The sequence below is a fragment of the Nicotiana tabacum genome, chromosome 22, assembly GCF_000715075.1.
Source record: "Nicotiana tabacum cultivar K326 chromosome 22, ASM71507v2, whole genome shotgun sequence".
Lineage (NCBI taxonomy): Eukaryota > Viridiplantae > Streptophyta > Magnoliopsida > Solanales > Solanaceae > Nicotiana > Nicotiana tabacum.
Window position 1 is genome coordinate 183422221 of NC_134101.1, and position 27097 is coordinate 183449317.

The 27097-nt window shown below is 36.1% G+C and overlaps 1 protein-coding gene across 1 annotated transcript; it reads left to right on the forward strand.

Moving 5' to 3' along the window:
- The first annotated feature begins 19706 nt into the window (after positions 1-19706).
- On the forward strand, positions 19707-22444 carry LOC107804475 (U-box domain-containing protein 9). Its single transcript, XM_016628376.2, has 2 exons — positions 19707-20512; positions 21150-22444. Exons 1-2 carry the CDS (start codon positions 20216-20218, stop codon positions 22227-22229), a joined length of 1377 nt encoding a protein of 458 aa, XP_016483862.1. The 5' UTR covers positions 19707-20215; the 3' UTR covers positions 22230-22444.
- The last annotated feature ends 4653 nt before the right edge of the window (positions 22445-27097 follow it).

Sequence of the window (27097 nt, forward strand, 5' to 3'; positions counted from 1 at the left end):
TCCCACCTATCCCATCAAATGTGGGATTATTTTATCTCATATCTCAAGTGATATAAATTAGTACCGGAATTATAATACCCAAATGACACTTAGGATTTGCAAATGACACTTTGAGCTAGATACACAAAATGGAAGCAAACCGAAAATGACGGACACCAGCAGTCCAGCACCTCTACAGGAAAGCTTCTTTTTTCTTTTTAAAAGGTGTTGCCTTCATGAGGTCCATTACAAAGTGTATTTAAAAGACTATAAAACAAGAAGGAAAACTATAAGATATTTAAATAAAATCTCCCAATCCTATTACCCACTGAATTAATGTTTGTTCAGGGATCACATTCATTGCCAATCTGGCCAACCCTTCTATCATGATTACAGCAAGTATCCTATTTTCCAATGCATGCATGAGGCTAATAATCTTTTACATATCGAACTATCAAATCTGATTGCTAAAAAGAGTTTTGAATTTCACTACTAAGTCCAAAGACAGTCATCCACCAATTTTGCTAAAAATAGTATCTTGATTTGATTACAAGATATGCAACTATGTTAATGTGGTCTAGTGGGCTTTTATTGCCTTACCATGCGTAAAATTCAAACTTCGAATTCTTCTCTCATGCTTTTAATTCTTTAAGATAGTAGCATCAAACATATTTTTATTTTTAAAAATCTTACTGTTGGATAATGTTGACCAAGTCAACATATTGGATCGCCCATATATTTTTCCCAGTGAAAAGAAAATGATAGGAGTAGTAGTTATTTACTCGTTTCTAGCACATGCAATGCTAACAATTTAGTTATAAATAGTTTAAAGTAAATATAGGATAAAGTCAAAAGCATATCACGTAATAGGAATGGCAGGCCAGTTGGTCTTGACTATTGTATCAAGGTATGTCTAGACCTAAAGTTTGGTGAATAGCCTATTGAGTATTGAGTATTGACTATTGATCGATAATATATACTACACTGACGGTGCAGCTAATAGACTACAAGCAGGGCGGATTCATCATTACAGTATCGAGTTTCTCTAAATGTTTTTTTTTTCCAAAACATAAATTTATGTGTACCAATTTACTATAATTATAATAAATAATAGACATAAAATTATAACTTTATTTTAGCTAGGTGAATAAACTATAGTATTGACTATTAATCGAGCATTGCCCCCAAAGACGGATCTAACTTTGTAGTATTGATTTATACGAATTCAATACTTTGATGCGGAGCATAAATTTATGGATAAAAATTTATAAACTAAAATTATAACAAATACTGTAGTAGATAAGAACTCATAATATTTGCAATAAATTTGTGTAGAAAAATAAAGCTGCAAGAACAAACAGTTATAAAGAAAAAAGGGGTTTTGATAAACATTGTAGGTTACAATTCTGTTAATCCCTTGATTCTTCTCTCCCATTTATTTCTCAAACGTAGGACTTTCAAGCAAGACATATTTGACATGTCTTTGATCTCTTAATGAATATTCCAAGAGTTTCATGAAATTTCGGAGATTTCATATTTGATCTCTTTCTGCATATTTCGAGAGTTTATGGAATTGTTGAGATCCTCTTTGAAGGACATATGTAGCCTTATTTATAGGTATGAATTAGGGATTGAGTGGAGTATCCACCAAGTAACCCTATTAGACTTCTAATATTTCAAGAGTCGTATTGAATTTAGAATTTATCTTGATCTGTTAAAATTTTAGTGTCTACACATAGTTTTAAAACTAAAATAAATTCAATACTAAAAATCTTAAAAATTGAATCGATAGAACTGAATTTTGAATCTAGCTCTAGTATGTTCCTAATAGCTTACAACAGGAGTACTACTCCTCGCAAGAGCTTTTTATGAACAACCTCGCTCTCCTTTTGATTAATAAAAAGTTACACTTGAAATAGTCCCGAATTTCTGCAGATAATAATCCTTTATCGTTCTTTTTTCACTTCTTTAATTTTCTTTTATGGGAACAAAGAGCTTGCGAAATTAATAAAGAGAAAAAGAAAAAGTCGACCTATATATCTTTTATTCTATAAACTAATGTAAAGCAATGAATACTTTACTCCGTCCCTTCGCAAGTGAAATAATCTAGCTAGCCACATAATTAAGAAACAAAAAGACACGAAAAGGTTTTTTTCTACTCCTATTTTTTTTTAATACTGAAGCAATATCTGCATAAAAACAAGAAGTGACTGACAAATATTCGTACTAGGAATTGTTTCATATAAGTTTGCAAATAAACCCGATTATCCATTTGAAAGGACCGAAAGCGACAAGCACTATCATTATAAGAGATTAACTTCTATGCATTTGAAAGTGTAAAGAAAATTTACAGTATTAAACTACTTAAAAAATAATAAAAATTAATAATTAATAATATATAGATGGAAGTAATAAACTGATATATAAGACATGCAACTTGTTATAACATGTCAAGTACAATGCTACTATAAATGCTTTTACGTTAGTATATATAATAAATTAAGTCTTAATAGTAATAAAAGTAATTAAAGAAAACTGTCCCCAGATAAAAGTAAAGAAAAAGGAATAGAAGTAGTGGGCCAGAGAATAAATGATATTCGACCAAAAGCACAAAGAAATAATATGCTAATCGAAAGAAAATCAGTTGAAGATAATGGGAGACTTGCCTTTTTCCGTTTCTTGAGTATCGTAAGGAGAATGTATTCATCATACAGGAATTTCTTTCCAAAGATGATAGTATTTGTTAATTAATCCTATAGACCCTATCATCTAATATAGGGGAATATAAAGGAATGTGTTTCTTACACCTTATGAGTTATGATCCTATTATATAAAAATAGAAAGCAATCCCTTTCGTGTGCTCTATCTTCTTTAATTCTAGGTATAACTTAGAATGTTTCTTGTGTACTTATAATTACTATCATCACATATGGAATTAGCCTTTTTGCATGTATACAACAACGACATTGTCTTCACTCTTTCATGTCACATTAATTAACCCATTAAAAATTTAAGATTTTCATTTATCATGAGATATCTTATTTCTCCTCTTGCATGCAAACATTTATGGTAGACATCACGAGTATCTTATGGATTCAAAATATATAACATTGGTGCAACCACCAAACTTTATGTACGCGTATCTTATGGTTTCAAAGTATTACATTGTTGCAACCACTAGACCCGAAAAAACAAAAAAAACATAGGTGCGTTATACTCATTATTCAAGAGAATCATTTAATACATTAATTTCAATGTACCGTGTTAGTTTCCCTTGTCAATGCAAAATTTCTTGAAGGACTGAGAAATCTAGCCTTGACGAGTTGTGGCTTATTGCTAGTTACCGGGATATATTGGGTTCATCTGCACTCAGTACTTTCGACATGAAACATAAATTTATATTTAAAAAAAATTATTAAAATTATAATAAATAGTAGATATGAAGTCATAACTTTAATTATATTATGGATTCAATGCTATCTTTAAAAGTTGACCTCATAAAATTTCAATTTTGAATTCACCTAGGTTAGTTACCATTGACAAGGGAGACTTGATTTTATAGTTCATTACAAATATTATTTTAATTGTACGTTCCTATTCATATGAGATTAATAAAAAATGCAAAAAATCTGTAATAATAACACAAGAATATTTATAGGATTATTTTCTTCCACATCATTTCTAGTTTTTAATGCCTGCTTCTCCCCTTAATTCTTCTATCCCTTCTTCAGCCTACTACCGGTAGTGCAGCCAATTAATCCCTAATATTGGTGTCTTATAAATACCACAGACCATACCAACCCCATTCTGACCTTCAAAGGTCCATCCTTCCCACTTCTTCTTCTCTTGTTTATTACTACCAGCTAGCATTGATATGAAAGTCGTACTTTACCCTAAGGGACCATGTTATGGTTGTATACGGTCGAAAATCGAATGCCTTCGATCTATGTGCCTGAGAGGTCATCCGAAGTCCGAGTCCGGATAAGGCCAAGTTCGGGCTCGAGGGTCCAGACCCGAGTTCGAGGGCGGAGCATGGTACATACCGAGGTCGAGTGTAGTATCATTATGGATTTGTACCAGAACAAGTTAGATTCCTGCTACGTCCCCAAAGTCATATCGCAAATCCCATAACATGATTGTACGATTCTGTACTAGGCAGTTAGACAGTTGTACCGTGAATATATTCCTTACTGTAAATAGAAATATTCCTTATTTAGGGCTCCCCTATTATATAAAGGGGACTCCAATCATTTGTAAGACATCTTATCATCACTGAGAAAAAAATATACGCTTTGCCTTTTTGCCTACTATTCATCAGCATTGTCCTTTAGCTCCATTGTTTTTGCTTTATTTTTATTATTTAATTGTTCTTATTGTCCTAAGCTACCTCGAGGTCACTAAGCTCGAGGTCACTGCAGCTAAGTAACATTGGTTTGATTCACTTCCATCTTTCATTTCTACTTCATATTTCTTGATTATTAATTGGTATTGAACTAAATCACATATCTTTAAAACCACTAATCAAATTTAATTGTTACTCGTATTTTCGAGGTAAACAGTTTGGCGCCCACCGTAGGGCTAAAGATAATAGTGATTATTTCTTTACTGATTCTCGTTACACATGTTGTTTTTACACTTTTTCTTGTCAAGATTTGTTGATTTTCAGGCTGAAACATGTCAAGCTCAAAAAACGCACCCATTCACGACGACGAAGGTCTTGGAGAAAATAGCAAAGCAAGAGTATGTGTTCCACCGATAAACCTAGGGGAAGTTCCAAATGTTGAACCTGTTGATGTTAGTTCGCACATTGCTTTGAATGCAGATCTAGGTGCGGACCCCGAAGCAGATATATGCAGGGAAGGCCGGCCCAGTGGCCAAAGAACACAAGGAATGGAAGAAGGGGGAGTCAGCCTCCAAGTGATATTTGAGATGCTGCAAGCTCAGCAAATCGACATTGCTCAACTCCAGAGTCAGAATAGAACCCCGAACAGCCGAACCAGTAAACATTCGGCATACTGAACTAGCGCTAGAAAGGCCCGATGAAAGCGGCTCGGGGACTGACCCCACGATTATGAAAATGCTCGAGGAACTAGCCAAAAAGATCAAGTCCGGAGAAAAGAAAATGATAAGAAGATGGAAACTTATAACTCTCGGGTAGACCAGATACCAGAGGCACCTCCAATTTTGAAAGGTTTAGACACCAAAAAGTTCATACATAAATCATTCCCCCCAAGCACGGCTCCGATGCCCATCCCCAAGAAGTTTCACATGCCCGATATACCCAAATATAGCAGGACACTGACCCTAACGAGTATATCACTTCATACATTTTCTGAATCAAAGGAAATGATTTGAATGAAGATGAAATCGAGTCAGTTTTGTTGAAAAAGTTTGGATAAACACTAATAAATGGAGCCATAATTTGGTATCACAACTTAGCTCCTAACTCTATTGACTCATTTACTATGTTGGCAGCTGCCTTTGTGAAAGCACATGCCTGGGCCATAAAGGTGGCCAAGAGAAAATCAGACGTCTTCAAAATAAAGTAAAGGAATGACGAGATGTTAAGGGAGTTTGTGTCCCGGGTTTAGATGGAAAGAATGGAATTACCACTGGTCTCCGATGACTGGGCAGTACATGCTTTTATGCAGGGTCTAAATGAAAGGAGCTCGATCGCCTCTCGATAATTGAAGCAGAACTTGATCGAATATCCAGCTGTGACATGGTCGGATGTAAACAATCGCTATCAGTCAAAGATCAGGGTCGAGGACGACTAGTTGGGAGCTCCCTCGGGTTCAGTTCATCCTAACAGATTCACTGCCAAGCCCCTGAAGGATACAGACCAGGAATCGAGATTCTACAAAGAACGGTACCAGCCATATATCGAACGAAAAAACAACGGCCAGAGTCGTAACCCCCATCGAAACGATCGGAGAAATGATCGAGGTCGAAGTTCTCGGGGACTCATGAGTAAGAGCGAATTCGATAAACATATCGACCCCCTAGAGGCTTCCCAATTATCAGAATACAATTTCAGCATAGATGCGTCGGGGATTGTCTCAGCTATTAGGAGAATCAAAGACACCAAGTGGCCCAAGCCAATACAGACCGATCATTCTCAAAGGAACCCGAATTTGATGTGCAAGTATCATGGCACACATGGTCATCGAATAGAAGATTGCAGATAGCTGAGGGAAAAAGTGGCTCGTTTGTTCAACGAGGGTCACCTTCGAGAATTTCTAAGTGATCGGGCTAAGATTCACCTCCGAGAAAGAGATACAAGGAAAAATGAGCAAGAAGAACCACAACATGTAATCCACATGATCATTGGCGGAGTTGATGTCCCCCAACAACTTGTATTCAGACGCACCAAGGTGTCAATTACAAGAGAAAAATGGATTCGGGGCTATGTGCCCGAGGACGTCTTATCGTTTTATGACGGGGAAGCAGAAGTCATATCTCAGCCTCACAACGACGCATTGGCAATCTCTATCCTTTTAAATAAAATTCAAATTAAACATGTTTTAGTGGATCCAGGTAGCTCAGCAAACATAATCAGATCGAGGGTCGTGGAACAACTTGGCCTGCAAAATTAGATCGTACCTGCGTCCCGGGTCCTAAATGGCTTCAACATGGCAAGCAAAACAACAAAGGGAGAAATCATCTTGCCAGCAAATGTAGCCAGGACCATTCAAGATACGAAGTTCCATGTGATCGAATGTGACATGAGGTACAACGCACTCCTCGAGAGACCGTGGATACATAACATGAGGGCAGTGCCTTCAACTCTTCACCAAATGATAAAGTTCCCAGTGGAGGAAATAGTGAAAACAGTCTATAGAGAGAAACATGCTGCAAAAAAAATGTTTGCTATCGAGGAAGTGGTACCGATACCTGAGCCTATGCCTCGGAGAAATCGAGTAACAAAGGTAAGCAGGCTGCTAAATAGCCGTCGCAATAGGTAACCAAACTTCTTACAATAGGATCTATTCAGAAGGTAAAGCACCCCAGGAGGTTAGACAACATGGTTCTTAAAAGGGGAAACAAACTTAGAATGTGCATAGGTTATAAGGACTCGAACAGAACATGTCCAAAAGATTCTTTCACCTTGTCAAGCGTCAATCACATGATCAATGCCACAGTTGGCCTCGAGACCCTAACTTTTCTCGATGCCTACTTCGAGCACTTATTACATTTGGAACTTATTGTTACAACGTAATGCCCTTCGGTCTGAAAAAATACAGGAGCTATATACCAACGCCTAGTTAACAAAATGTCCAAAGAACGAATAGGCAAAATAAGGGAAGTTTGTATTAATGATATGTTGGTTAAGTCCCTGTGCGCAGAGGACCACTCCGTTCATTTGCAGGAAACATTTGCGATCTTGAGGAAATATAACACAAAGCTTAGCCCGAAGAAATGTGCTTTCGGGGTTGGCTCGGGTAAGTCCCTCGGCTCCATAACGTCAAATCGAGGTACCAAAATCAAAGCTATCGAGGGTATCACGATCGTGGATAGTGTGGAGGCTGTGCGAAGATTAACGGGGCAAATAGCCACCTCGGGTCGACTTACTTCGAGGTCGTCGGATCGGAATCACCAGTTCTTCTCTTTGCTAAAAAAAGGACTTCGCGTGAACCCCGGAATATCAGCAAACCAAAGAAGAGTTAAAGTGACATCCGCCGAGCCCGCTTTTGCTTCACACCCCGAAGATAGGTTAAAAGCGGGAACCAACACTTGTTCGAATGGCCGCACAAAAGCAAAGGATCGAAAGATAATACAATAGGAGGACCAACCTTCGACATTTCGGAGTCGGGGACTTAGTTCTACGAAAGTCACCCTCGGTACTCGAGATCCAAATGAAGGAAAATAGGGCCCGAATTGAGAAGGAGTTTACCAAGTCCTCGGAGTTGTCGGTAAAGGATCCTACAGACTCAGCACCATGGAAGGCCGACAATTGCCAAACAACTGGAACATATCATTGCTCAAATAATACTACTGCTAAGGTACGATTTTATCCTTTTGTTCATTTGAGTTTAAAACTAACTTATTACAGGCTCTGGATCGACGGCATATGATCTCGAAGGCATTGTTTTTTATACGAAGGCCTTAGGTTTTAAAGCATGCGTTGCACTTTTTTTCCCTTAGATCGGATTTTGTCCAAAATGGGTTTTATCGGCAAGGTTTTTAACGAGGCAACAACTACGTGCTACCTAAGGAAAACTCAACAGTATCCAAGGCTTCTTTTCAATCAACCTTGAATACTGGGGGGCATCACCCTCGGAGGTTATATTTTCAAGAAAAATACTTCACGCCAAAGAGGGCCTCGATAGGAAAACTTTGTAATGAGCCAAACGGTCAGATGAACCTTGTCCATATAGAATAGTTGAGTCCCAATGGCAAAACTTGTACTCCTATTTGAATTATTCAAATAAGCATTCTGTTAATATCAAAAATACTTTGTATCTGAAAGAAGTCTACTATTATACGAGCCCTACACCTATAATCCAACGGGAAACGGCTCAAGAGCCAAAGCATAAAAGCACCCCTGAATACTCGGGGACTGTCATCGACAGTCAGTGCATTTGGGTCATCAAAAACTCAGATTTGTAAGACCTCAAAGAGGCATCCCCTCAAAACAAGGTCCAAGGCCAATATACTCAGGGACTAAATTTCCGAACTAGTTCGGAAAGTTATCGGGAAACAAGTCCAAGTGACATACCCGAAGGCTACGACTACACTAAAGACTATGGTCATATAAGGCTACGGCTAAAATAATGCGGCTCGGAGACGTCCGACTTCTGCTATAAATTAAAGGACTTCAAATATTGAAAAATCGATTAAATCAAGCTACCCTTGGCAAAAGCAAACTATGAAGGGCTTCGATAAATTCAGCCCCTGAAAAATCTGAGGGCCTCGATAAATCAAGCCATCAATAATCCAAAGGCTTCGATAACGTCGGCCTTCGGAAATACCTCAAGAGGTATTCAATTATGTTTACACAAATAAATTACTAATAAGGTTCCGATACGGCAAACCTTCGAACAAACCTAACGAGTACAAAAAGCACATGTTATGGCATAACTAAATTTTCACTAAGTCTTTTAGCCGAAATGAGGGAAAAATTATATAGTCATTTTAGAGGGCGAAACAGCCCAACTTAAAGAGCCTAAGGGCCAATTTTAAAAGAGCCTAAGGGCCAACTCAAAGAGCCTAAGGGCCAATATATAAGAGCCCAAGGACCAACTTCGAAAGGCTTAAGGGCCAAAAACTTATAGTTCGAGACTCCTCTCTCATTTCGATCCGGACTCAAGGTTCACAATACCCCGAGCTTATATCAGATAAATTTAAAGATTATTATATCTATCGATATATAAAGGTTTAAGGGTTTATTATATCCCGAACCCAAACCAATCCTCGGACCAATCATTCAAACGAAGTTTTCCGTAAATAAAGGATATATTAAATCCAGCACAAACCAAATATGAAATAAAAAGTTCCCCTTGTATTTCCAAAAGATGATTACATGAGATATTTACACAAGGGAAGCTTGCACAAAAATAAAATAAAGAAACCTAAAACTACTTCGGGGTCATATCTTCGGCAGCTGCAGAAGCAAAGTCGTCGAGAGCCTCACCCTCGGGGACTTCATCTTCGTCTCCACCACTCTCGGAGCCACTGGCTGAATCATCCTCATCAGAAAGCAGAGCGGCAGCCTCTTCTTCCAAAATCTTTGCCCTTTCAATATCGGCTGAGAGATCGAAGCCGCGAGCATGTACCTCCTCGAGGGTTACCCTCCCGGATTGTCGCCTAGCATGGTCAAGTTCACTTGATAGCTTGACTTTTGCCGTAGTAGAGATTTCCTTTGCCCGAGCATTAGTTGCTTCAGCATTAGCTTGGTATGAAGACGCAATGACCTCAGCGTCAGATTTGGCCTTGGCCAGCTCAACAGCGGATCTAGCTTTAAGCCCTTCGATTTCGTGACCTCGGGATAGGCTCTCCTCTTTCACACTTTGAAGCTGGCGTTCGAGTGAAGCCGGCTGCTCTCTAAGAGTTTCCTTATCAGAGACAAGATTTTCCATGCCTTGCCTCCACCCCAAGGTCTCGGCCTCCTTCATCTTAAGCTCATCCTGAAGCTGCAACACCAATTCACCCTTATGATGAAACTACAAAATTAAAAGTATTAGTCGTCAAAACAAATAAGTACAAAACAGACCCTCAAAGACTATGTTACCTCATCAATAAACTTGGCCCGTTCTCAGCAAGCTTTCGTCAATTCCACTCGCAGATCGCCGATCTCCCTTTTTTTCTTGACATAGAGGATTTTAAGGTTGTCCCTCTCTTCCAAGACTTTCTTAAGCTCGGCTTTACTACTGGCAAGCTCAGTACGAGATATGGCAAATTCTCGTCGGTGAAGCAACATGGCCTTTTCACAAAGAAAGAAGGTCAGAACCAGAAATATGAAGATTAAACTCGAAATAATGAAAGACAAAAGTTACTTGTTTGAGGAGCTTCTCAGCTTCCTCGAGAAGAAACGAGGAATCAGGATCGGGACCCACTTCGATCCTCGTGAGACACTCCCAAAAAATATCGTTGTCTTCGTGAGTCACTGCCATATTAGGAGTCTCCATATCCTGGGCATCCCGGAGTTTCCCTTCAGAGAACGCCGGGCCCTGCGGTGAGTCATCTATGTTGATTACCCAAAATGACTCACTTGGGGTGTTATCTTGTCTTTGAACGGCCTTGGAGTTAGGCTCTTCGAATTCACTTGCCAAATGCCCCCGGGACTAGGAGAACCTTTTTTGCCTGATGACTCGGGGACTTTGCTCGAGCTCCCCTCTGAAATTTCTTCAATTCTAGATTGAACCACATCTGTCGCCGTCGGATCATCAGTCTTCGAAGCGTCAGGGCTTCCTCTTTCTCGAGCTACCAGAAGGCAGTCATCATCTTCTTCCTTTTCCTCCTAATCCTGAAGGTGTTGAGCCAATTCCAGAGATAAGGCCACGGTATCAGCCTTGGGATTTCGAGCGTTGATTTTCTTTTGCCTCAGGGTATTAGCAGACGACCCCCTCTTTCTCTTCTTTTCTTTGGGAGGCTTTGATATCTCTTCTTCACCAGGTGGAGGCGGCCGCATTTCAATAGCTTCCCCGAGACTTGCATAAAAGATGAAGTAAGTATTGCATTAAGAAACACAAGAAAGCTCACCGTGGTGTTTTTAATCTCATCGGCCCTTGGCTAAATCGTGCCAGCAACGCTCCGCATATGAAGAAGTAGAGTCCAGTTGGCGGACCCAACCCTCGAGGTCCTGAACCGCTCCAGGAAACCAAGCAATAGTTGCATCATCGGAAAGGAATTATATCGGTAAAAAGACAAAATCAGGAAATGAAAAAGGGAAGCAAGGTATGAACTTATTTATGTTTCATATTCCATTCCTCAGGGAGTGGCATCCTCTCAGCAGGGATCAGGTTAGAGCTTTTGACTCGGACAAAACAGCTCATCCACCCTCGGTCTTTGTCCTCATCGATACTGAGGAAAAGAGATTTCAAGGATCAGCGTTGCAGTTTTATCAAACCACCTCGGTACAGTCGAGGTCTATACAACCTGATTAGGTGGTCGAGGGTGAAAGGCATCCCCTCGACCTGGCTCGAGAAAAATCTGATCCGATGAACAATCCGCCAGAATGAAGGGTAGATCTGGCCAAGCGTCACTTGGTATCATTGGCAGAAGTCAAGAATAACTGGGTTTATGGGACCCTGAGCTGGATGTGCCGGGCCCAGCGTAAACGGGTAGGTGTACACGCTTAAGTACCCCACTTTAGGGGTAATTATGTCCTCTTCCGAGGAAGGAATCACTACATCTTTGTCACCCCAGTTGCAATCCTTCTTTACTTGCACGATATCGTCCTTGTTATCAAACAGACATATCGAGACATGGGCTCACATCGGCCTGGCGTCGATATAGGTTTCTCGATCTTGAAATCAGACGTTATTTCGCATGGGGGGGAATGCAATCCTCAATACGAGGGGGCACTACTGGTTTGCCCTTGGTCGATCGAGAAGATGAAGGAGCATTTTCCTTTTGGGGAACCGATTTAGAGGTCTTGGCCATTATAATATGGAAATTCAAGAAAATGGAGAATGCTGATAGTGAAGAGAATAAGGAATTAAAAGAGATAATAACACTTTGGGAACTATATGAGAATAAAGTTTGCAAAAGTGAAGTTTATCTATTTATAGAGGTCATTTAAGTGTGCTGAGGAAGCTGAAAAGCGAACCGTCAGTCGCCTCCAATTAATAACTTTGGGAAACCGCATGAAAAACAACCTTTCAGTCACTTCAGTCGCTGAAGTCACGATATTGGCATCAGTCACGTCAGTGAGCCCGAAGAGATTTACGGTAGAAAGCCCTCGATAAATGTAACTATGTCTCCAGCAGCGGGGGTCAAGCATTCCATTGAGATTTTAGGCCATAATCCGCTAAAAAAGAACAGCAAAAGAAAAAGACCAGAAGATATAGCTTCACCTTCTATCACAAGAAAAATCAAAAGGGTCGCGGGATGTACGAGCAACGATCCAAGAATATTCTTCCTTGGGATATTGTTCCGGTGTGGGATGCACAAAACTTAGTAGATGATAGTGCCACCTCATTCCATGGGAAGCAAAAGGAATGAAGTGTCACACTAGGTTGAAGTTAACAGAGATGAGCAACAGTGTAAAGTTCGCGTATTTTTTGATACGGGAAGGATTCGGCGCCCTTCTCTCATTGTCTCGAATCGAAGCTCTGAAAAAGGGAGTCTTGGCATAACTTGTAAAAGTGCGGCCATGTGACCTTGCGATCACATGTTCAAACCATGGAAATAAATGCTTAAAGAAGGAAGCAAAGAAGGGGAAATATCAAAAGTAGGTGAAGATGGGAAAAGTACACTTCTTTGTTTAGAAGAATGGCCTCCTATTTATAGAAAGGCGGCGACAGAACGGCGGCGCAAGTGGCCGACCAACGCTGGAGCACATTTGACGTTTTGGGGAAGTGTGCTGACATGACATTTTAGATCACTTTAAGCGCCTATGTCACGTGCATGACGTCACTATAAGAGGTTCGAGAAAATCCAGGTTCGAATCGTTTCTTATCATCTTACTCTAAGAAACACAGGGACTATCTGTATACGGGCGAGATCGAATGCCTTCGATCTATGTGCCTGAGAGGTCGTCCGAAATCCGAGTCCAGATAAGACCAAGTTCGGGCTCGAGGGTCCAGACCCGAGTTCGAGGGCGGAGCATGATGCATACCGAGGTCGAGTGCGCTCGACCTCGAATTAGTATCGTTATGAATTTGTACCAGAACAAGTTAGTTTCCTGCCACGTCTCCAAAGTCATGGCGTAAATCCCAGAATATGGTTGTACGATTCCGTACTAGGAGGTTAGACAGTTGTACCAAGAATATATTCCTTACTGTAAATAGAAATATTCCTTATTTAGGGCTCCCCTATTATATAAAGGGGACCCCAGTCATTTGTAAGACATCTTATCATCACTGAGAAAAGAATATACGCTTTGCCTTTTTGCCTACTATTTATCAGCATTGTCCTTTAGCTCCATTATTCTTGCTTTAGTTTTATTACTTAATTGTTCTTACTGCCCTAAGCTACCTCGAGGTCACTAAGCTCGAGGTCATTGCAGCTAAGTAACATTGATTTGATTCACTTCCATCTTTCATTTCTACTTCATATTTCTTGATTATTAATTGGTATTAAACTAAATTATATATCTTTAAAACCACTAATCAAATTTAATTGTTACTCGTATTTTCGAGGTAAAGACTAGTAGACTTACACCTATATAAAATTAGCTAAATATGATTCATTTTATATGATACGTATTATTTCCGTTATTTTATGTTATGTGACTATTTACTAGTCCGTTCTAAAAATCTCTCCTTGCCACTTCTTCTCATTTTTACTACCAGCTAGGATTGATATGAAAGTCGTACTTTACCTTAATTAGGGACCATGTTGGCAATACGTACACCTTTATCCCTAAATTAAGCTATAAATCATTTATTTTACCCAATAAAAATCACAATGGTTATCTCATTTTATATGATGCTTATTAGTTCATTAAAAAAAGATATATTTTTCAATGTAGAAATAATTCATTTTAAACTTCTCATTTTATTCTAATAAAAAGATTTTACATCAAGCACAATATTATAATATGTTTGAGAACAAGTCCAAAAATTATTATAGCCAACATAAATATAATACTAACAATAGATGACAAGTTTCAAAAGTTTTTACTGGAACATAGGGGTACTATTAAGAACTTGATTTCTCTTTTACAAAATGTTGTAACGTATTTTCAAAATTTTAACTACAAAATTACGATTCATTATGTTTCTTATGAAATTATTAAGCGCGTAATTTTCATTTAGAAGTGTGGAATCGCTGTCCTGCAAAACGAATGAAAGACCCCTGTAATTGGAATAACATAGTGCTTGCTTTATACCTTAGTAAGAATTCACATTTAAAACTAAATGGTTCGACTCTTATTATTATTTTTGAGAATGAGGTAATAGTATATACTTATCTATCGTTTCCCCCAAAACATATTATACTCTAATATAAAATATTCAGTTTTATACACTTTAATGTAAGTAGTAAAAAGAAAGAGTCGTTCGAGACGTTAAAATTTGGAATTCGAAATATTAATCGTGCCGCATTCAAGAGTAGCCACTTAGGCACGTCTTGTTTGGTTTAAAAGTTTCACCATCATTTTTTTGTTTTTAAAAATAAATAGGTAACTTTTTCGCTGCAAAAATCAGATGTTATATCTTTTAAGGTAAGCAATTTACTTTGAAAAATAGTATTTTACAAAAAATACTTTTGACCAAAAAAAAAAAAGCATAGTCAAACAACCTATAAATATAGGTAATTCCAAACTCCGTACGTATGGTCTTCACACAAAATTCTCTCGAAAATTAATGCGTAATCAACTTTTAAGAAGTTCTTTTTTTTTTTAATTTACCATCCGAATCATTTTGCACATACCTAAATTAATGTTAGATAATTAATACATATATCTTTTTATTAAATAAAATTACCTTACTATGAATATGTATAAGGTAAAATATGATATGACACATGGACATCTAAAGGAAAGACATGTGGAACCCAAGATGGGGATGACCGAAGACTGAACACAACTATTCTGCGTGTCACCGAAAGAGATAACGTTCATAAAGGTGTATTAAATGCTCTTCACCCCGTAGTATTTAATAAAGAATATTTTACAACATTAAGGACGACGGCCCATTACAGAGAATTTGGCATTTATGTTTACCATTACATTTTCATCAATGACCCTCATAATTGACATTAAAGGAGGGCACGATCCCAGGATCTCCTTCCCTAGACACAACTATAAATAATGAGTCCTGTTATCATTGTAACTTACACTACATTCTATACAAAACTTAATACAATTTTACTTTCTCACTTTTTGGTCTCATCATTGCTGTGTCCAGAAACCTTGTTCCCGGGACCGTCGTTTCTGCTGTTTCATCTACATTTTAAGGCTAATTATTGTATAATTCTTCAATTCTTTTATGATTTCAGGATCAAATTAGTTCACTTGTCTAGAAACCGCATATAAATTCAACTGTACCGTTTTACGGGTAAACAAAATATCAGTATTATATAAACTCTCTGTTTTAATTTAGATGATATACTTTACTCATTAGTCCGTTTAAAAAAGAATGATATATTTTTATAATTGAAAATAATTCAACTTTAAATTCTTCATTTACCTATTTTACCCTTCATGAAAAACTTTTACAACCATACAAATATTATATTCTCATAAAGGTTTTACCCCTTAAATTTTTAAAATTATAAATATAAAAAAAAGAAAGTAATTTTAACTTCATATGGAGCCAAACTATCTCATCTTTATAGGAAGGCGAAATACATAGTTTACCCATCCAACTTACACTCAAATCTCTGTTACACACCTGTTGACCATGGGTATAACTTTACACACCAAACATTTCAAATGTGTGTCAATTAATCATCACTTTTGACCAGCCCCGTTAATATTTAATGATGTGTATACACGCGCTTATTTAAATTAAAAACAAATGATTCTTTAATTAAAATGGACAAACCGACTCTTTTAGAAAAGATCTGACCCTGTTAATTAAAAACACCTACGCGACCAGATTAACAGACATAATTCCATTTTCATATCCCTGTTCTTCAGCCCTAACCTTTGAAGTGAATCCGCCGAGAACACATCTGCTCTTTATTGTTGTTACTTTCTTCATTTTCATGTTAGTATTCTCATTTTAGGTTGTTCAACCATTTTGATTTAGATGGGTGGGTCGACATAGTTAGGGTTTATTTGGTTAATTCTCCATTCAATATGAACCTTAATATGAGAACTGACAGAAGAATAATAATATATTGCACTTTAATTGAACAAATATAACCAGCTTCAAAATATTAGATGTGGAAGGTGAAGATGGGGGTTGGATTTTTCTGAAATTGGTTCCTTTTAATATGAAGAAGATGAAAATGGTTGCTTTTAATAAGAAGAAGATGAAGAATTTGGGCGTTAGGGTTAAGAAAATGGGCACAATTCCAGTAATTAGCCGTTGTAATTTGTCAGGTGAGGCAGAAAATAACTTTTCACGCGCCGCATTGGTCGTGTTTCACACGTCCCAGAGGATGGTCAAAAGTAGTATGTAATTGACACACATTTGAAAGGTTTGGTGTGTAAAGTTATACCCGTGGTCAACAGGTGTGTAACAGGAATTTGAGTGTAAGTTGGATGGGTAAACTATGTATTTCGCCTTATAGGAAAGGAATAAGTGATGTTGAATACATCTTCGAAGAATTTTTTGTAAGTTAAAAATCTATATTTATATATATATTAAAGGAATAAAGTTGTCATATATATTGGCCTTATGGTTAAGCCAAGTGGCAAGTTATTAAAAAGCCACTTGACAATATTAAGGAGAGTTTGTAGAAATATTATCAAATATGGAAATAAAACTTATATGGAATCCCATTTATTGAAAATCTTAGTTTTTTTTTTAAATTTAGTTCTGACTCTTCAATTCAATTTTAGGTCAAGTATGCGATTTTCATCATACTAACTTTTTAGTAGGCTAACGAATTTGGTGAGTCGGTCAATGAATATTGAATATCTAATGGAAGAGCTAAGAGAGAAGCTGAAAACATCTGCTAAAATTCTCCAGCAGGGAGAAAAATGAAGATGATGTGAAGCATTTTCTAATTTAATTAATTTAAATAAAGAGTAGAAACAACTGCATAGTGAGAAAATCATATAAAAATTTACAGAAATTGAAACTCAAAATGGAAAAAGTGCTTACATGGGTATTTTCATTAATATCAAATGTATATCTAAATTATTCATTCTAAATTTTAAAAAGCCCATGTCACTGAAATCATTGCAGGCGAAGCTAAACTAAGGTGATAAAATAAAGTTAAGGTACTATTTGATAACACATTGACGATAAAAGAATTTTGAATAACAGAATAAAAGTGATAAATTAATATGTATTTTAAAGTAATAAATATAAATAAATACTAATCAAATATTATTTTAATAAAATTTCTTATGTATATTTATATCTATCTATATATTATTAAAAGAAAGTAATAACCAATAAAGAATGTAGAACTTCAAACAAAAGAAATAAATATATAGATTTTAACTGATTTCATCTTTCACTGAATTACACAGGCTAAATTTTAAAGGACTGTATCGTTGAAATCTATGTAGATAAAGCCAAAATAAAGGGACAAAATGATAAAATGCTACTTGAAAGTAGTATTTATTTACATTGACGATAAAAGAAGCTTGAGCAACAAAATAAAAGTGTGAATATGAACTTAACTAATATTTATTTTTAGAGCAGTAAAAGTAAATAAATAATAATCAAATATATTATTTAATGACATTGAATAATGAAATAATTTCAAAAAACAAATTAAAATCTATATATGTATATTTATATCTATTCGTATATTATTAAAAAGAAAATAATAACGAATGAAAATATGAAACTTCAAATAGAAGAAACAAATATACAAATTTAATTGATTCCATCTTCTAATGGTTGATTCACTGCATAATAAAGCAATAATCTTCCTACAATTGATTTAATCAAATTCATATTATTTAGAATTAATTAATTTGAATAAATAATAAAAATAGCTACCAGCAGTAAGCAAATCATAAAAAGATTTATAGAAAATGAAACTCAAATATGAGAAAATTGCTCATATAGATAGTTTCCTTAATACCAAATGACACTCAAAAACTGTCGAAATAAGTTGAAAAATATAAGAGATAGAAAATTTACAGATTTAATGCACATAATAAAAAAATTATAAGTATTTAAATAGAGAGATATTACATATAAAGGTTCACAAATATTTCTCTATTTATAATTAGTTTAAAGAGTACAACAAATTAAGTAAATAGTAAAATATTATGATAATGTTGAGCAATGAAAGAGTTTGACTAATAAAGTAAAAGCGAAAATTTATTTATAATGACTGAGAAAAATAAATAAATAATAATCAACTATGATATTCAAAATGTTGAATAATGACATATAAAAGAATTCATCATTTATATTTTAAACAAATTCAATATATGATTTAGACCAAAATATGATACCATTTGGATTAAAGGTAACACATCAACAACAAAAAATTAATTAAAATATCATATCAAAATAAGATGTAAAAAGGGAATATGATAGACATAAGGTACATGTAAAACAGACCTTGCATCGTAAAAGGGGGGAAAATTGCAATTGGAGAAAGTTGGAGGGGGTATTTCTTTCCCAAGTCAAAGAGGCATAAGAATTTTGCCAATAATTAGTACTCCATATAATATAATAGATAGAACACTAGAAAAATGCTTAAATTTTAAGTTCTAGATTTGTGCATATGATCATGACGATAGAAGTGAATATTTGACTCCCCCGCTCCTCCACTCAAAAAAAAAAGAGAAGGAATATTGAAGGAAAGGGAATGATAACCGAAAATAAACTAAGATACATACAATTAAGAGATTAAACAAATTATATAACGGTAGCTAATAGAAACAATTGTTAGTAAAAATTAAGTGAAATGTGCAACCCTTACATATTATTCATAAACTATTTGCATTTCAAGCCATAATTGAAAGTAAGTAACTTAACTAAGAGTTACATCTAATTATTATTATATAGTGCGGATTAATTCTAAAGAAACATGCTTTTGCATATGGACAATTTATGTCGCTCTTTCATGGTTGACACGTAGTATGATGGTAATGACAATTGACAAATGATAGAATATTATATTTAAAAAATTATTTGTTGTAATTTAAATTAAGAGATTATTATATATATTTTATTTAATTATTATAAATTCTTGAATCGTGTTACATTTAGGTTCATGTCATTAATTATGCCAATTGTTATTTGATGATCATATAATTCGTATCTTTTAATTTCATAAGTTTTTGTTCTTGGAATACATTATGCATAGAAGCATTATTTTTAAAAATTTCTTGAGATAATTAGATTTAAAATGCTAAAATAAGCAACATTGCAATTTAATATAATAAGTTTAATATAATATTATCCGCGCATCGCACGGGTTCTAATACTAGTACTAGTTGTTTAAAATGGGAGAAGATTAGCCAAAATAGATCTGGGGAAAGAGGGAGCAGCGCACGCACCGAAACCAGAGACAGAGAGAGTGCATGATGACGAGTCACTCCTAAGACTCATACGCGTAGATGTCCAGCTGTCCGGCCACGGATTCCCCTGATTGCGTACACACCGGACCACCCCCTGGACCCCACCTCACTCGCTCACTCTCTCTCTCACACACTCACACACTAAAGAATGACATAACTCACCCCCAAAAATATATCCCCAATATTTTCTACACCCATCATTCTTACTCCATGCTCCTTTCTGTGTGTGGACTGCCTGTATGTAGTGAGAGAAAGTAAGAGAGAGAGAAGGTATGAGTGCGGGTCACGGCGGAATATTGAAAATGGATGAGAGAAATTGCACTCACGCACTCTGTTTCGCCGCTCATTGTAAACAAACCCACAAAGAATAATTGCTCATTGTGAACAAAAAAAAATTTTGCTCTTTATATTTCTAAGAGATCTCACATATTCGCGCAGTCATTTAAGGGACAAAATTTTCGAATGGCGAAGACAGGTGTAGTTGAAGGCGATCCAATTACTGTGGCGACTGCAAAGGCAGCAACAGAGTTGAAAAGAGAGTTACAGAGACTAGTTAAGGCTATTTTGTCTGAAGATGACATCAATGTGGACGCCATTGATAAAACTCATCAAACCCTTTTCGCCTTAAAAGACCTAAAGCTTAAACGACAGTCCTCGTTCAGGACTAGTCCTGATTCTGCCCGTGTTTTGCCTGATGAATTTCGCTGCTCACTTTCTAAAGAACTCATGAGGGATCCTGTTATCGTTTCCACCGGTCAGGTTAGTTCTAACATACACTGTCATAATTCACTATTGAAGATAATAATTTGTTGTGGTGCTTGATGTTTTTTTTCCTCGGTTCATGACCATAATTGTCATGGGTTTTTTAATTATGATTTATTTTTGTTGGGTGTGTTTGACCGATTTTGGAGGTTTGTGGAATTGTGGGGAAACGGTGGTTCTTTATTTTTATTTTCTTTCAATTTAGCCATTTGGGTTATTTTTTAATTAGGTTGAAAAGTTAATTATGATCTCTGATTAATTAGGTCTTATTAGGGTATAACATTGTGTATTTAATCTTTCTCCCTTGGTACGTTTCTTTCCATTTTCCTCGGTATAATGTTTAATTAAAAATAAAATCTTTGGTGTCATTAGAGTTGGGTTTCATGTACTTACATGTAAATCCAATTATGCTGTCTCATTGATAATCAATTTTGGTGATTTCATCAATTTTGTTGGACTTGGAAAGTATTTCAGTTTAATGGACTCCCGTACTGAGTGTCGAGCTTTTCCTAAATTTTTAAAATCAAATGTTGGTCTCTGTTCTTTCCAGTAGTCTGCTCGAAGGGCTTTTTTGATTTGTAGGTTGTGACTTAGTCTTTAGACATATTGCCGATATTTTGTTGGAATTTTGCAGACTTATGATAGACCTTTCATTCAGAAATGGTTAAAGGCTGGGAATAGGACGTGCCCTCGAACACAACAAGTACTTTCACATACAATTCTTACACCTAATCACTTGATTCGTGAGATGATCTCACAATGGTGTAAAAATAATGGGATTCAAATGCCAGACCCTGTTCAGTATCTGAATGATGAAGGGTCGACTGAAGCTGATCGAGATTTATTCTTCTCTTTGCTTGAGAAGATGTCTTCAATATTATCTGATCAAAAAGTTGCTGCAAGGGAATTACGTTTGTTAACGAAGAAAATGCCTTCTTTTCGGGCACTATTTGGAGAATCTGCAGATGCAATTCCTCAACTTCTGCGTCCCCTTTCTCGAAGCAATAGTGGTGTTCATCCGAATCTCCAAGAAGACATAATCACTACACTTTTGAATCTTTCCATCCATGACAATAACAAGAAGCTCGTCGCAGAGACTCCAATGGTTGTTCCACTTCTTATGGACGCATTAAGATCAGGAACGATTGAAACAAGGAGCAATGCAGCAGCTGCCCTTTTCACACTGTCTGCACTCGACTCTAATAAAGAGCTTATCGGAAAATCTGGTGCTCTGAAACCGCTGGTTGAACTCGTAGATGAAGGGAACCCGGTAGCGATGAAGGATGTCGCTTCAGCTATTTTTAGTCTGTGCATTATCCATGATAATAAGGCAAGAGCTGTTAGAGATGGTGCCGTGAGGGTTATCCTGAAAAATATAATGAATAACGTGCATGTCGACGAATTGCTAGCCATACTAGCAATGCTATCAACTAATCAAAAGGCAATTGAGGAAATGGGAGACCTTGGAGCAGTTCCATGTTTGCTTAATATAATAAGGGAGACCTCGTGTGCTCGTAGCAAGGAGAATTGTATTGCAATCCTTTACACAATCTGTTATACCGACAGAACCAAGTGGAAGATAATAAGGGATGAGGAGAAAACCTACGGGACAGTCTCTCAACTTGCTGAAAATGGTACAGCAAGAGCCAAGAGAAAGGCCAACGGTATTCTCGACAGACTGAACAGGGCTGTGAATCTTACTCATACTGCATAAAGAGAAGCAGTTGAAGCACAAAATCTGTAAATTCTGCTCCAACCTTATTAGCCTTTTTCCTTTCATCTATATATTGAGGCATGTTGTGGTTCGTTTGCGACCTTCCATTTTGTACATTCTATCTGAGTTTTTACAAGTAATAGTCATTGTGAATAATTACTATGAGGGAGTTTTTCTGTATAAATAAAATCATGGTCTTTTAGTTTGATTGAAAATAGATGCACAACACATGGTGCTTTTGGTTGATTGTTTGCATATCTAGCAGAAGAATTGTGGGCTCTTCTCCTCATATGCTACCAATAAGATTGTGACTGGTTGTGAAATAATTGTTCCACATGGCTCTCCTGTCTGTGGTGGGATATTAGCTTAAACTTCAATGGAAGTATCAGCAAGCAAGTGGGGTTTCTTTGATTTGTCTGCAAGCAAAAATGTGATGTTTCTACTTTGAATCTTACTGTGGAGGGTCAGATATGTTCCTTTCTTTTCTCCACAGTAATGGTAATAAGATCCACTGTCCACATGGCTCCAGTGGGGTTGTGTTACTGATGGCAAAAAACAAAAGGCCGATTCCTTCCTACCCCTTTGGTGGTGCTAGTGTTACTCTCACTTTACTTGCTTCTGGCTTTGAGTGAAAAAGCCAAAAACTCGAGACCAAAAGTTGAGGTGATTTCCCCAAGTATTGATGGGTAAAGTTATTCTGTATGTCTCAGGTAAAGTTACATATAATTAGAGTCGATTTTAAGCTTTAAGCTTTGGTGGACAAAGTTATTTGGTATATATGTGTTAATAGATGGTAGCAGGTATCCGATGAAATAGTCAAGGTGCGCTCAAGCTGCTATAGATATCACCTGTCCAAACAAAAGCTAAAAATTAATTACCTTATCAGCGAATCAGGTTGCTCACTGTTGCTAGAGCATCTGTTTCTATGTCTGGTTCGATGGAGTGGGATACTATCCCTCCGTATCTCATTACTGATGTACTCGCGTTTGATTTGAATAATACATGATTAAAAAGCTATTTAAAAAAACTCACTTTGAGGTGTCATAAAAAAAATCCTACTATCTTGTACCATATCAAGGTTATGGATAAATGATTGTAGAATGTAGTTGGAAGAATACCGAAGGGGAAGAATATGCCCATATTCAAGGGTCTTGTGATATTTTGAGATGGTCCATCCAATGTGCAATGAAAATCACCTTTTTTCGTTTTTGGTTATAAAGTCTTCATTCCAACAGTAAACCACCAGCCTTTTTATCCTATCTGTTCACTGCCGTGGTAACCTTTTTTATTTTACCCCTTTCTGTTTGAAGTGGTCCCTGGTTGTGGCAACATGGCGAGACTAAGCTAGTGTTTGGCCATAAATTCTTAATTAGATGTTTAAGTAACAGTATTACATTAATGACGAGCAAGTGAAATCTCACGCATAGATATTAAGACTATTCAGATAGTGCAACTGTTTTAACAATGGCGGTGTAGATGAATTAATAGTATTAAGTATTATTTAGTTTGGACGTATACGCAAAATGAGTGAGAAGTAAAGTGAGTGTATTGGTGTCCTAGCATCTAAGTACTATAACAGTTATTCCTCATGTCACGCTATGGTTTATCAATAAAGATTAGCAAGTGGGTAATCATGTGATGCTTTTCATTATGTAAAAAGAATATGGAATACAAGGTAGGTGGTCAACAGCTTTTTAAAGATTTCTGATTCCCCATATCCATTTTCTTCTTAGATGGAGGAATAAAGTAAAGAAGAATATAAAGGACAAAACAAGGAGTATAAGAGAAGTATTAAGTCATTGATGATTTTTAAACTCTGCAGCCTAGGGATCTGGCCTCGCACGTGCAATCCATGTGCTCCTCTTTGTAGCAAAAAGAATTGCTTTAACAGTGCAGGTGTCTGACCTAATTCCATCAATTATTTAAGAAAAATTTATATGTATCGAGTTTTCCATTAATTTATATCGTATATAGAAGCCACTTTTTTTTGTACTATTACTTTTTTCATCCTTCTCTCGTGAAAAAGTTTTCATGTCTTAGGGAAATATATGATTCTGAACCACAAACATGCAATTGTAAGCATGGAACAAAAATTAGTAATTAGCAAAATGGTAACGTGGAATAAATTTTTACTTACTTATTGCAAGTTCTAAGGTGTGACTATTTTATACTCTCCGTGGTTAAATTTGGTGGATTTGTATAGTCAGACGAATGGCATTGGTATACTTGGTCGATTGATACTAATCGATTTAGTTAGTTGATTAATGATAATCCAGCTATCATGTTTATTTTGGCATATATATATATATTGTTCAGTTGTTGGAGTGTTATCGATCTGGAAGCGATTATTGCAGTTCACCACTGATTTTGGGATGATTTAGGCTTGATTTTAGCAACAAGTAGCCTAATTTTTGGAATTGATTATCATGATGAGACTAATTATATTTTATTAGCTGATTGTTGTCCACTTGATTTAGCGTTGTTCTGAAAAAGGTAGAACTTTTCTTTTTTGTTTCGAGTTTCCTAAGTTGTCTGTTTCTCGTCGAGGGTAGGTACATAAGCCCAATGTGCTTGTAACTTCACTATTTCAGTCTCAAGAAAAGCCCTTCTATTTCGGCTTTTCCCTCATTCTACTTTTCAGAGACCGCCCATACCTATTAAGTTATTAGCAATTTAACATATCAATCTAGATTTATTTTTGTTGTTCCCTATGATGGAAGAGAACAAATAAGACTTAAGTGACATATGGTGTATTTCGTTTCGGTTAACACGGCTGAATTACAAAGCCTTATGCAAATAGTTCTTGGTCCACTTATTTATTTAAAAACAAAATATTAATAGGGTAGTGACTCCAAGAAAGAAATATTAATTAATGATTCATATTAAAGAGGAATGTCATGAAGAAATTCAGCGATTCTATTAAAGAGAAAAAAATATATATGTTACGACTTTTCCGACGAATCATATATTTTACAATTTCATCAAGAAAAAGGGTTATCAGATGTTCTATTCGCATTTACTCTTTTTTTGTTTTTTGGTTATTGGTTCCGTTGTAGCAAAATGAAAAGCTTAAAGCCTCACAAAACTGTCGGCACAAGGCAAAAAGCCTTTTGAGAAAGATAACAAACTGTACCACTTATTATTTAATTAGTTTTGGACCACTTTTTGTATTACTACTATTTTATTTCAAGTGATTGGGATTACACTACTACAAACCAGGGCATGAGGAATCTTCAAGGCAAGAGCAAAGATCTCATATTCCCATTATCTTAAGGTCATGGCTAACTTTGAAAATCTTAGACGTCTTGATCTATGCAATTCTCTTCATAAGGGGATAACATTGTTTTTAGAAAGGAGCTTAAGTTATATATATATCTCGGTGTATGGAATTTTTACATCACCAAGTCCTTTTTATTATTGTAGTAGGTAATTCATCTTATTTTTAAGATTAGAAATCTTACATCTTAAAAGGCTTATCTATAGATATCATTTGACGTTATTCATACACTAACTATTTATATAACTTAAACTCCTAAAAAGTAAAAACAACATATCTCTGAATTGATTTGAACAATTCAATTTAGAATTAAAGTTCATGCATTTGATTAGTTTCCTAAAAGTTACAGACAAGCTTCCAAATCACTCTTTTGCGCTTGAAAAAAAGAAGTTAATATAGAGCTATGGAATCCAGCTATTATGATTAGAGATAATTTTGGAATTTGTAAAGTTAATAATGAAGAAAATGTTAGCGCCCTTTCACTTTCACGTATTGGAAGGTAATTAGACGCGTTATTACTGTGGAATTACTTTTCAAATCTAATCAACGACCATGCTAAAACACATGAAAGCAACTAGTCAAGCGCGTAACTCCAGTTGACAAGTTAAAAATCCACTTAAAATCAATGGTGATGTCCCTTTCTCCAGTTACTACTTTAGGACAATATAACTTCAAACTATTTTAGACATTTAATTGGTTCCTCTGTTATTATACATACAAAATTTATACAGAAACTAGTTGCTGTTCCTTTTCCAATTTTTTAATTTGCCGACAAACACCAAAAAGATCAGATTTAGCTACCACTTAAGAGATGAAGCTAGTGGACCTGCGGCCTCTGGGATAACACATTGACTCAGTGTTGCAGGCGAGCCTCGAGCCAATTGTAGACATGGAAATTTTAATGGATCAAGCTTATATGAAATTTAGGCTAAATTCTAAATTCAAGAGATTACTCTTGAAATTCTAGGAGTCTATTAAGATTGCTTGGAGGCTACTTTATCAAAACCCTAACTTGGAGGCTACTATATCCAAATCCTAGATCAGCCCTATAAAAAAGATTACATGTTCCCTTAAAAAAACATCTAAAGAATGGAGGTCATCTCGAACATTCCACAAACTCACAGGATACTTACAACGAGATCAAGATGTGGCCGGATAATTCTTGATAATCAAATAATTCAAGAAGATCCACAACATACTTTCATGGATATCAGATACATCCAAGAAAGTCTACATCATCCTGCGTTCGAGAAACACGCTGCTCTAGCCCTAGAATCACGGAGATAATCATGAGAAGAATCAAGGGAGAAACAAAATTGTATTCACAGTTGATTGATAAAATTATTTTGATCTTTTGTGATTGCAGTTATTTTTTATGTGTCGAAAATTCGTTGCAAAAAATTGGGCACGCATAATGGGACCAGTTCTTCCCTTCATCTCTTTCTCATGCAAATCGAAAATCAAAAGTGTCAAAATCATCTACTGCGATGTCAAGTACTTCAAGTCTTGTCTTCAAGTTTTGACAAGCCTACACCTCGACAAATCTTGAAGTAGGGGGCATTTGTACATATCAAAATTTTAATGAATCAAG

Coding starts and splice junctions, on each gene's coding strand:
- LOC107804475 (XM_016628376.2), top strand. CDS start 20,216: ATGGCGAAGACAGGTGTAGTTGAAGGCGATCCAATTACTGTGGCGACT. Junction 20,513..21,149: donor TTATCGTTTCCACCGGTCAG/GTTAGTTCTAAC, acceptor GGAATTTTGCAG/ACTTATGATAGACCTTTCAT.